Here is a 12,857-nt window from a genome sequence, read left to right as displayed (position 1 = left end):
TTATTTTTTATTTATTTTTTTGTACTTTTACCCCGTTTTTCTCCCCAATTGGTAGTTACAGTCTTCCCTCATCGCTGCAACTCCCGTACGGACTCAGGAGACGCGAAGGTCGAGAGCCGTGCGTCCTCCGAAACACAACCCAACCAAACCACACTGCTTCTTGACACAATGCATACTTAACCCGGAAACCACCCGCAACAATGTGTGTCAGATGAAGCACCGTGCACCTGGCAACCGTGTCAGCGTGCACTGCGCCCGGCCCACCACAGGAGTTGCTAGTGTGCGATTAGACAGGGACATCCCTGACGGCCAAACCCTCCTCTAACATGGATGGCGCTAGGCCAATTGTGCGCAACCCCATGGGTCTCCCAGTCGTGGTCAGCTGCGACAGAGCCTGGACTCAAACCCAGGATCTCTAGTGCCTTAAACCACTGCGCCACTTGGGAAGCCCTGAGTATTATTTTTACTTTGGTGATTTTTTATGAATTTTTATTGACTTTACATGAAAAATACTTCCTTAAAACGTCAATAGCTTCCACCCCGTAATACTTAAATGAATACAACCAACGAAAATTTGTTCAGGGACCTCATCCTTCCAATCCAAGGCATTTCCTTTTGCGATTTTTTACTTTTTCTATTTTCTATTCATTTCATCAAATTTTAAGTCAAGAATACTTTCTTAAAACTTCAATAGCTTCAATCCAATATGACTTGAATGAATACAACCAATTGTTGTATTCATCCCTTCAATCAACGGCAATTACCTTTGTATTGTTGGAGTTTGGCTATTTTCTATAAATTTAAATTTACTTTACATTAAAACCTTTAAACTTAAATAGTTTCCACCTCATAAGACTTTCATGAATACAACCAACTGTTATTGGTTCAGGAACCTCAGCCCTCCAATCAACGGTAATTACTTTAGTATTATTTTACTTTGGTGAATTTTTATGAATTTGATTGACTTACACAAAAAATACTTCCTTAAAACATCAATAGCTTCTATCCCGTAGTACTTAAATTAATAGAAACCAACTGGTATTGGTTCAGGGACCTCTTCGCTCCAATCCATGGCAATTCCTTTTGCGATTTTTACATTGTATTTTTTTTAAATCAATGTTATTTGTATTTACATGACCAATACTTTCTTAAACTTCAATTACTTCCATCCCATATGACCTGAATGAATAAAAAAATTACAGAGACCAGCTTTCGCTCCACTGGCTGTTTTAGAGCAGTGTGAAACCATTTGGCTACATTAAAGGGATAATCCACCCCAGAAATAAAAATCATGGAACTCCTGTCAATTTGGTGAAAACCTATGCTCTATCAATGAGTAAAATAAATGTTTTCCCATGATTTAACTTCTAAGTGGTTTGTCTGTGAAATCAGGAAATCGTGAAGGAACGCATCGTAGCTACATGGTCTCGTCACTGGCAATATGGCATAACACACTATCACATTTCTTAATGCTTTTAAAACAATTACCTGATCGCCAAATCAGCCAATGATTTTATGGGCGTACTTGTCTAAAAAACATTCATCTGTTCATATTGTCATGATAACAAAGTATATATTTTGCTTAGATGTGCTCAATCTAAACAGTGTAGCAAATAATTAAACTGTTTCGCCTACAAGTACCATCTTGCAATGCGCCCTGCTTGTCTGTGGGAACTGTGGGAAAGAGTCGTTGTTGCCATAGCAACATACTCTGCACTCGCTATGGGCAGAGATGAACCGCAATTTGAGCTTTGTGAGATTGATAGTGCAGGTTGATTAAGCGATTTTACAGCTAGCTAGCTACTTCACATGTTAATATTGAGCCCAGAGCGAAAGCATTACGTTGTGGGTTTTGTAATCGACTTGAAATCCAAAACAATTTTCACATGTTGCTACAAACCTTGTTATAAAGGCAAATTAAAACATTTGTTCACAAAAAATATTGTTTTCGCATATTAGTGTTGTTTAACTTCGTTTAACACTGTTAATCATAGGAATTAGTGATTTGGGGTGGATTATGCCTTTAAGTAGGTACTCATAGTTACTCCCGCCCTTCATCCGCACTTGACTGCATTGAATGAGAGAGCTCCAGAGGGCCAGGAAGGTCTGGGCCGACCCCCCTCCCCGCCCACGGTGAAGGCAGTCAGGGGGCTCCACTCCATACAGCCAGCTTCCTGCCCCAGGGAAAGGGCCAGGGACCCTGCTCTGCACCCCAGAAGGACAGTGTCACTCACCAAGTAACCCAGCCCCAGCTTTAGGCCTCCACCCAGACTCCTTGCTCCGGCCAAACGCTATGGCACACCCACGGATGTTAGTTTCTTGAAAAACGCACAAGTAGTTGTAGTTATTCCAAGGTGTTCTCATCAGCACAGGTAAACTTTTGGCACGTGTGAACGAGGGCGCGCTCTTCGTTATTTTCCTTTTCTATTGAACACCGTTCTTTCCGTCTGAAATATTATCAGTTATCTACATATTAGGGTACCTACCTGAGCATTGATTAGAAACATTGTTTGACTTGTTTGGCCGAAGTTTACCGGTAGCTTTTTGGATTCCTTTGTATGCACGTTGAAGGAGTGGATTACTGAAATCAATGGCTCCAACTAAACTGACTTTTTGGATATAAAGAAGGACTTTATCGAACAAAACAAACATTCATTGTGTAGCTGGGACCCTTGGGATTGCAAACAGAGGAAGATCTTCAAAGGTAAGTGATTTATTTTATCGCTATTTGTAATTTTTGTGAAGCCGGTGTTGGTCGAAAAAATATTTTGATGTGGGGCGCTGTCCTCAGATAATCACATGGTACGCTTTCGCCGTAAAACCTTTTTGAAATCTAACAACGCGGTTGGGTTAACAAGAAGTTAAGCTTTTAAATGATGTAAGACACTTGTATGTTTATGAATGTTTAACTTCCCTGGGCTAGGTGGGACGCATGCATTTCGTGACAAAAAAAAATCAAAATATTCCATTACCGTACTTCGAAGCATGTCAAACGCTGTTTAAAATCGATTTTTAATATTCCAACCGGGCGACGCTGTATTCATTCAAAGGCTGAAAGAAAAAAATGGAGAATTCTCATGAACGCGCATCTCCAGTGTCACTATTCCCAGCCTGACCACTCACAAAATCTCCTGCTGTTCTTTGCCCAGAGACAGGAGACACGTCATTCCACTTTCTGGCGCCTTCTGAGAGCCAATGGAAGCCTTAGAAAATGTCACGTTACAGCAGAGATGCTGTATTTTCGATAGAGATGCAACAGAAGGATAACAAATTGTCAGACAGGGCACTTCCTGTATGGAATCTTCTCAGGTTTTGGCCTGCCATATGAGTTCTGTTATACTCACAGACACCATTCAAACAGTTTTAGAAACTTTAGAGTGTTTTCTATCCAAATCTACTAATTATATGCATATTCTCGTTTCTGGGCAAGAGTAGAAACCAGTTTAAATCGGGTACGTTTTTTATCCGGCCGTGCAAATACTGCCCCCTAGCCCCAACAGGTTAATATTACAATTTTGTCATTTGAATTTGGCGCGCTCCAGCTTCACCGGATGTTGTTGATTTTGATGCCGCTAGCGGAGTGTTAAGATTAATTCGTTGAGGTGGATTTCGGAGCCCTACGTGCCCTACGCGATTTCTGGGATTTTCTGTACTCACTCACACAGTCAATGGGGAGTGACACAGAGTGAGTAAGCCTGCAATAGTTACCTGCGTTCGAACCATCAAAGAACCGTTAGACCTAGAGCTCTGAAACATTATAAACCTGTTCTAGAGTTTAAGTCGGTAGTGCGCGGTGAGTTATGTGGCTTTAGAAGGTTCTCAGGCCGAGAAACAGCCTCGTCCATTTGCAATAACTTCAATTAATTTAGAACGTTGCGAAAATTACGACATTTAGAAAAGTCACAGAATAAAAAGACTAGGTGCATTGAAACCACCTCGGCCCATAGAGACAGACCCTAAAGTTTCTATCCGATAGCTCTTTCAGGGAACCCGTAGCAATGCCCAGAAACATTTTCAGCACTAATTAAGTTCGCTGCACCAGCAGGCTCGTAAGCAGTCGCACCACGCTTCGCTCCACAGGTAATATTCCACTTCGCTACATTACAACGGCTTGATTTGTTTGATCTGAGCAATTCTTCTTAGCTAGCTACATAGCCGTCTTTGTATCAAAGATAATTGTGTAGTTTAGAGTAACTGAGTAATTATCGAGGCTAGCTATCTTCGTCCTCCTAACGTAGTCAACACTGCTAGCTGCTAGCTAGCTAGTCATCACTGTTAGCTAGCCAACTTCTACCGACTAACAGTACCGCAGAAACTATTACATTACAACGCAACGACTTGATTAGTGTGGTGTTAGTGTTAGTTAGCCAGCTACATAGTTGTCTGTGCTGTCTCTATCTAAGATAATTGTGTAGCTTGAGTTTGAGTATTATCGAGGTGTGCTAGCCAGCCGCGACGCGGCGCCAGACTTACTCAACACACCTAGTCATCATTAACCCACTGCCAGATAGCCATCCGTTACCGACTAGCAGCGCTGTAGTTACTAATACTTCACAACGGAACGATTTGACTAGTGCAGTGTTACCTAGCGAGCTACCTAGTTGTCTTTGTCATAGCTTGATAATTGTTAATTGATAATTGTTAGCTAGCCAGCCATCGAGGTTAGCTAGCCAGCTATTTCCGTCCCCCGCGACGCCATTTTTCCTAACCTAGCCAACTATTACCGACGAGCAGCATTGTTGAAACTAAATACACTACAAGGAACGTCTTGATTAGTGTTATGTTAGCTAGCTAGCTACAAAGTTGCTTTGTATCATGACAAGGTGTAGTACTGAAACTACCGAGGTTACCTAGCCAGCTACACGTTCAAAGTCAACAACGCAGCCACTGCTAGCTAGCCTACTCCACCAGCCAGCAGTACTGTATCATTTTAGTCAATAACATTTTTGCAACGTAAGCTTAACTTCCTGAACATTCGAGACGTGTAGTCCACTTGTCACTCCAATCTCATTTGCATTAGCGTAGCCTCTTCTGTAGCTTGTCTACTATGTGTCCGCCTATCCCTGTTCTCTCTCCTCTGCACAGGCCATACAAACGCTCCACACCGCGTGGCCGCTGCCGCTCTAACCTGGTGGTCCCAGCGCGCACGACCCACGTGGAGTTCCAGGTCTCCGGCAGCCTCTGGAACTGCCGGTCTGCGGCCAACAAGGCTGAGTTCATCTCAGCCTATGCTACCCTCCAGTCCCTAGACTTCCTGGCGCTGACGGAAACATGGATCACCACAGATAACACTGCTACTCCTACTGCTCTCTCCTCGTCTGACTACGTGTTCTCGCATACCCCTAGATCATCGAGCCAGCGGGGTGGTGGCACTGGAATCCTCATCTCTCCCAAGTGGACATTCTCTCTTTCTCCCCTGACCCATCTGTCTATCTCCTCATTTGAATTCCATGCTGTCACAGTTACCAGCCCTTTCAAGCTTAACATCCTTATCATTTATCGCCCTCCAGGTTCCCTTGGAGAGTTCATCAATGAGCTTGACGCCTTGATAAGTTCCTTTCCTGAGGATGGCTCACCTCTCACAGTTCTGGGTGACTTTAACCTCCCCACGTCTACCTTCGACTCATTCCTCTCTGCCTCCTTCTTTCCACTCCTCTCCTCTTTCGACCTCACCCTCTCACCTTCCCCCCCTACTCACAAGGCAGGCAATACGCTTGACCTCATCTTTACTAGATGCTGTTCTTCCACTAATCTCATTGCAACTCCCCTCCAAGTCTCCGACCACTACCTTGTATCCTTTTCCCTCTCGCTCTCATCCAACACTTCTCACTCTCCCCCTACTCGGATGGTATTGCGCCGTCCCAACCTTCGCTCTCTCTCTCCCGCTACTCTCTCCTCTTCCATCCTATCATCTCTTCCCTCTGCTCAAACCTTCTCCAACCTATCTCCCGATTCTGCCTCCTCAACCCTCCTCTCCTCCCTCTCTGCATCCTTTGATTTCCTCTGTCCCCTATCCTCCAGGCCGGCTCGGTCCTCCCCTCCTGCTCCGTGGCTCGACGACTCACTGCGAGCTCACAGAACAGGGCTCCGGGCAGCCGAGCGGAAATGGAGGAAAACTCGCCTCCCTGCGGACCTGGCATCCTTTCACTCCCTCCTCTCTACATTTTCCTCTTCTGTCTCTGCTGCTAAAGCCACTTTCTACCACTCTAAACTCCAAGCATCTGCCTCTAACCCTAGGAAGCTCTTTGCTACCTTCTCCTCCCTCCTTAATCCTCCTCCCCCTCCCCCCCCCCTCCTCCCTCTCTGCGGATGACTTCGTCAACCAGTTTGAAAAGAAGGTTGACGACATCCGATCCTCGTTTGCTAAGTCAAACGACACTGCTGGTCCTGCTCACACTGCCCTACCCTGTGCTTTGACCTCTTTCTCCCCTCTCTCTCCAGATGAACTCTCGCGTCTTGTGACGGCCGGCCGCCCAACAACCTGCCCACTTGACCCTATCCCCTCCTCTCTTCTCCAGACCATTTCCGGAGACCTTCTCCCCTACCTCACCTCGCTCATCAACGCATCCTTGACCGCTGGCTACGTCCCTTCCGTCTTCAAGAGAGCGAGAGTTGCACCCCTTCTGAAAAAACCTACACTCGATCCCTCCGATGTCAACAACTACAGGCCAGTATCCCTTCTTTCCTTTCTCTCCAAAACTCTTGAACGCGCCGTGCTTGGCCAGCTCTCTTGCTATCTCTCTCAGAATGACCTTCTTGATCCTAATCAGTCAGGTTTCAAGACTGGGCATTCAACTGAGACTGCTCTTCTCTGTGTCACGGAGGCTCTCCGCACTGCTAAAGCTAACTCTCTCTCCTCTGCTCTCATCCTTCTAGACCTATCTGCTGCCTTTGATACCGTGAACCATCAGATCCTCCTCTCCACCCTCTCCGAGCTGGGCATCTCCGGCACCGCGCACGCTTGGATTGCGTCCTACCTGACAGGTCGCTCCTACCAGGTGGCGTGGCGAGAATCTGTCTCCGCACCACGTGCTCTCACCACTGGTGTCCCCCAGGGCTCTGTTCTTGGCCCACTCCTATTCTCGCTATACACCAAGTCACTTGGCTCTGTCATATCCTCACATGGTCTCTCATATCATTGCTATGCAGACGACACACAATTAATCTTCTCCTTTCCCCCTTCTGACAACCAGGTGGCGAATCGCATCTCTGCATGTCTGGCAGACATATCAGTGTGGATGACGGATCACCACCTCAAGCTGAACCTCGGCAAGACGGAGCTGCTCTTCCTCCCGGGGAAGGACTGCCCGTTCCATGATCTCGCCATCACGGTTGACAACTCCCTTGTGTCCTCCTCCCAGAGTGCTAAGAGCCTTGGCGTGACCCTGGACAACACCCTGTCGTTCTCCACCAACATCAAGGCGGTGACCCGATCCTGTAGGTTCATGCTCTACAACATTCGCAGAGTACGACCCTGCCTCACACAGGAAGCGGCGCAGGTCCTAATCCAGGCACTTGTCATCTCCCGTCTGGATTACTGCAACTCGCTGTTGGCTGGGCTCCCTGCCTGTGCCATTAAACCCCTACAACTCATCCAGAACGCCGCAGCCCGTCTGGTGTTCAACCTTCCCAAGTTCTCTCACGTCACCCCGCTCCTCCGCTCTCTCCACTGGCTTCCAGTCGAAGCTCGCATCCGCTACAAGACCATGGTGCTTGCCTACGGAGCTGTGAGGGGAACGGCACCTCCGTACCTTCAGGCTCTGATCAGGCCCTACACCCAAACAAGGGCACTCCGTTCATCCACCTCTGGCCTGCTCGCCTCCCTACCTCTGAGGAAGCACAGTTCCCGCTCAGCCCAGTCAAAACTGTTCGCTGCTCTGGCACCCCAATGGTGGAACAAGCTCCCTCACGACGCCAGGACAGCGGAGTCAATCACCACCTTCCGGAGACACCTGAAACCCCACCTCTTCAAGGAATACCTGGGATAGGATAAAGTAATCCTTCTAACCCCCCCCTTAAAAGATTTAGATGCACTATTGTAAAGTGGTTGTTCCACTGGATATTATAGGTGAATGCACCAATTTGTAAGTCGCTCTGGATAAGAGCGTCTGCTAAATGACTAAAATGTAAAATGTAAAAAATGCTGCTCAGTCCGAATGACCTATCGAGCCGAAACTCGGGATTCGGGGTCGCCTCAGCTAGGCCTATACTGTCAGAACTGGACACGCAGCTTGAAAGTAACTATGTTTTTGAAGTTCTTTTTTATGGTTTTAACAGAAGGCGCTATGAATTGTGGGCCGGCTCTGAAATATGTGATAGTTGGCTTCTAAAAGAGTTGGACAGAGTGAGTTTGGTGTCAGAATGATATCTTATTGACTGATGGCTGACTTGATGGCAGTATAATATATTGGCATTGTACATTTTATATTGCAAATGGACAGTGTACATTTCCAATGTATTTAATGAGGGATTTACCATCACCAAATGGACAGGCAGAAATCAACACCAACGAGTGACGGAGAGGAACCACTATCACTGCTCAGCCATGCCGAGTTCAAAAAGCCAGTAAATTGGCCATTTCATCAGTATATTAGAGCATGTCCAATTCGTGTTGGTAAATGCCCATTGTACAACATTGTAAATGGACAGTGTGTATTTACAATGGATTTAATAATGGATTTACCATCACAGAATGGACAGGCTGAAATCAACACCAATGAGCGATGGAGAGGAACCACTATCACTGCTCGGCCATCGCGAGTTCAACGAGCCAGTCAATTGGGCATTTCTGCAGTATATTAGAGCATGTCCAATTCGTGATGGTAAATGCCCATTGTAAGATATTGCAAATGAGTGATTTAACATCACCAAATGGACAGGCTGAAATCAACACCAACGAGCGATTGGACAGTGTCCATTACACATATGCTATATTGTCAGTGTGAACAATGCTCTTCTGTAAGTTGACTATGTCCATTGCCAATGTATATCCATAAGGACTTCCCATTACGAAATGGACATGCTGAATCAACATCAACAAGACATTCTTACTTTCTATGACTTCCTATGATCAAACATGACAAATAGACCTTCTAGGTTGATTCAGAGCTTAACATAGTGATATACACTGCTCAAAAAATAAAGGGAACACTAAAATAACACATCCTAGATCTGAATGAATCTTATTAAATACTTTTTTTTACATAGTTTAATGTGCTGACAACAAAATCACACAAAAATAATCAATGGAAATCCAATTTATCAACCCATGGAGGTCTGGATTTGGAGTCACACTCAAAATTAAAGTGGAAAACCACACTACAGGCTGATCCAACTTTGATGTAATGTCCTTAAAACAAGTCAAAATGAGGCTCAGTAGTGTGTGTGGCCTCCACGTGCCTGTATGACCTCCCTACAATGCCTAGGTATGCTCCTGATGAGGTGGCGGATGGTCTCCTGAGGGATCTCCTCCCAGACCTGGACTAAAGCATCCTGGACAGTCTGTGGTGCAACGTGGCGTTGGTGGATGGAGCGAGACATGATGTCCCAGATGTGCTCTATTGGATTCAGGTCTGGGGAACGGGCGGGCCAGTCCATAGCATCAATGCCTTCCTCTTGCAGGAACTGCTGACACACTCCAGCCACATGAGGTCTAGCATTGTCTTGCATTAGGAGGAACCCAGGGCCAACCGCACCAGCATATGGTTTCACAAGGGGTCTGAGGATCTCATCTCGGTACCTAATGGCAATCAGGCTACCTCTGGCGAGCACATGCAGGGCTGTGCGGCCCCCCCAAAGAAATGCCACCCCACACCATGACTGACCCACCGCCAAACCGGTCATGCTGGAGGATGTTGCAGGCAGCAGAACGTTCCACAGCGTCTCCAGACTCTGTCACGTCTGTCACATGTGCTCAGTGTGAACCTGCTTTAATCTGTGAAGAGCATAGGGCGCCAGTGGCGAATTTGCCAATCTTGGTGTTCTCTGGCAAATGCCAAACGTCCTGCACGGTGTTGGGCTATAAGCACAACCCCCACCTGTGGACGTCGGGCCCTCATACCACCCTCATGGAGTCTGTTTCTGACCGTTTGAGCAGACACATGCACATTTGTGGCCTGCTGGAGGTCATTTTGCAGGGCTCTGGCAGTGCTCCTCCTGCTCCTCCTTGCACAAAGGCGGAGGTAGCGGTCCTGCTGCTGGGTTGTTGCCCTCCTACGGCCTCCTCCACGTCTCCTGACGTACTGGCCTATCTCCTGGTAGCGCCTCCATGCTCTGGACACTACGCTGACAGACACAGTAAACCTTCTTGCCACAGCTCGCATTGATGTGCCATCCTGGATGAGCTGCACTACCTGAGCCACTTGTGTGGGTTGTAGACTCCGTCTCATGCTACCACTAGAGTGAAAGCACCGCCAGCATTCAAAAGTGACCAAAACATCAGCCAGGAAGCATAGGAACTGAGAAGTGGTCTGTGGTCACCACCTGCAGAACCACTCCTTTATTGGGGGTGTCTTGCAAATTGCCTATAATTTCCACCTGTTGTCTATTCCATTTGCACAACAGCATGTGAAATGTATTGTCAATCAGTGTTGCTTCCTAAGTGGACAGTTTGATTTCACAGAAGTGTGATTGACTTGGAGTTACATTGTGTTGTTTAAGTGTTCCCTTTATTTTTTGAGCAGTGTATATATCATTTGGTCAGTATATATGCCATTTGGACATTTCTCATGCCATTTGGACATAGTTCACTGACTTATGGGTTCGGAAGCCAACTACCTATGATCATGTATTGCAAATGGACATAACATCCTGATTTGGTAACTTTCAATTTTCTCTCCACAGTCAGACCTCTAGGCCTTCCCTCCCTCCCTCCCTCCCTCCCTCCCTCCCTCCCTCCCTCCCTCCCTCCCTCCCTCCCTCCCTCCCTCCCTCCCTCCCTCCCTCCCTCCCTCCCTCCCTCCCTCCCTCCCTCCCTCCCTCCCTCCCTCCCTCCCTGCCTGCCTGCCTGCCTGCCTGCCTGCCTGCCTGCCTGCCTGCCTGCCTGCCTGCCTGCCTGCCTGCCTGCCTGCCTGCCTGCCTGCCTGCCTGCCTGCCTGCCTGCCTGCCTGCCTGCCTGCCTGCCTGCCTGCCCTCTCCTTGAGAGTCCATCTTAATTTCTGGACCTGCAGGTGCCCACCCAGGAAACACCCCTCTCCCTGGGCATCAACCATCACTACGTCCTGGCCGGGGAACATCTACCTCCATTGACGTTTTTGGAAGCATTTTTATGTGAAGTGAATACAAAAATTATTTTAAAAATGATAAAAAGTTTTTAAAAAGTTGTCAAGAGTTCTCTTTACAATGTCAAATTGGTTTGAGATCTCTATACCATGTGGTTGGGAAGATAGTGACTTTTTTCTTTGACATGCAATAGTAGGCATTGCAGTTTTAAGTCGGTCCCTTAACCCTCTGAGCGAGGATAGCAACTGTTTAACTACATTTCGCCTCAAAAGTAAATATGACACGCAATTGGAAAAACAAGGGGAGTAACTTGTTTTCTATTGTCGGCTGATTTAGAATTTTACATTTCTATCATCCTGGCATGTTCCGTTGAAGAGTCTGCTGCGACTCCATCATAGTCCATCCCCAATACATTTGTAGGTCAGTTTAAATTAAGTAATGCTAGTATACAGTCTATCAACCCTCGATGAGGGAAAGAGACTCCAGTGCTGAATTACCACTAATCAATGATTAGATGGAAACCAGACCACAGTCATTCTCCCAGCATGTCACATTTATTTTCCCTTTGGTGCTGTTTATACTAAATACATTTTAGTCATTTAGCAGACGCTCTTATCCAGAGCAACTTACAGTAGTGAATGCATACATTTCATAAATTTTTTCCCATACTGATCCCCCGTGGGAAATGAACCCACAACCCTGGCGTTGCAAACACCATGCTCTACCAACTGAGCCACACAGGACCACACAGGACCAAATCGGAGTACTCCTGCAATATAACGGAATCTTTTTAGACTATTACATTCTATTATATTCTATATTATATTATTTTTGTATTTTCCAGACAAATTGCTAGCAATACAGTGCAGAATATGTCCAAACTGATGCGTAAAGACGCATAGCTTTCTATTACCTTAAGCGCGTCCAGTGTCCAATATGATGTAGAATATGAAGGACTCTTTAGGATACTTTAAGATTTACTCTTTATTTTAAAAAGCAATAGTATTTGCTTTCATAGATGCTCATTTGCACTTTCGATCAATTGCCACTTTTATACATTTTCATAATTTGACCACACATCTTGCGAGACGCTGTCTTGCTAGACACATTTTTGATACACAGGAAACTTTTAAGCATGAAAAACTCAGCAGTGTTGCAGTTCTTGACACAAACCAGTGCACGTGGCAACTACTACCAGACCCTGTTCAAAGGCACTTATCTTTTGTCTTGCCCATTTACCCTCTGCAGTGGCGAACCATCATTCAGGGCAGGCTTGCCTGTTTTGCATGTTATTTTGGCATTAATACATGTCACATATCAGTTTGCAAAGAATGTAAAAAATATATATATATCATTCAGTTAATGAAGCCACATACAAACATGGTCTCTTTTTTATTTTCTTGAGTAAGGCAGCTCTAAAAAACAGGTGTTTCAGCATAGCTCAGTGCCTTCTGTGGTAGTGGTCCAAGCAAGAAGAAAATACGGAGCTTTGCGCTGTGATTGACTCAGTGCTCTGTCACTCATGGGGACACCACATCACTGCCAAGTCTAAGGGTAGAGCTAGAACATTATAGCCCCGTGGGTGCTGCCATAGAGTTACATTAGAAGTGCCCATCCAAGAAGGCTCAAGGTCAATG

At 46.1% G+C, this 12,857-nt stretch overlaps 1 protein-coding gene across 1 annotated transcript in view; it reads left to right on the top strand.

Moving 5' to 3' along the window:
* The first annotated feature begins 3,668 nt into the window (after window positions 1–3,668).
* The window catches only part of LOC145878524 (uncharacterized), a 28,643-nt gene continuing 19,454 nt past the window's right edge, over window positions 3,669–12,857 (top strand). Inside the window, exons 1-3 of the mRNA XM_082973818.1 lie at window positions 3,669–3,685; window positions 4,030–4,080; window positions 5,086–6,136. Coding sequence (XP_082829944.1) covers window positions 3,669–3,685; window positions 4,030–4,080; window positions 5,086–6,136 — 1,119 coding nt within the window. The remainder of the gene's footprint in view (window positions 3,686–4,029; window positions 4,081–5,085; window positions 6,137–12,857) is intronic.

Source organism: Salmo salar, chromosome 04 (assembly GCF_965601325.2).
Source record: "Salmo salar chromosome 04, fSalSal1, whole genome shotgun sequence".
Taxonomy (NCBI): Eukaryota; Metazoa; Chordata; class Actinopteri; order Salmoniformes; family Salmonidae; genus Salmo; species Salmo salar.
This window is presented reverse-complemented; position numbering and strand designations above follow the sequence as displayed.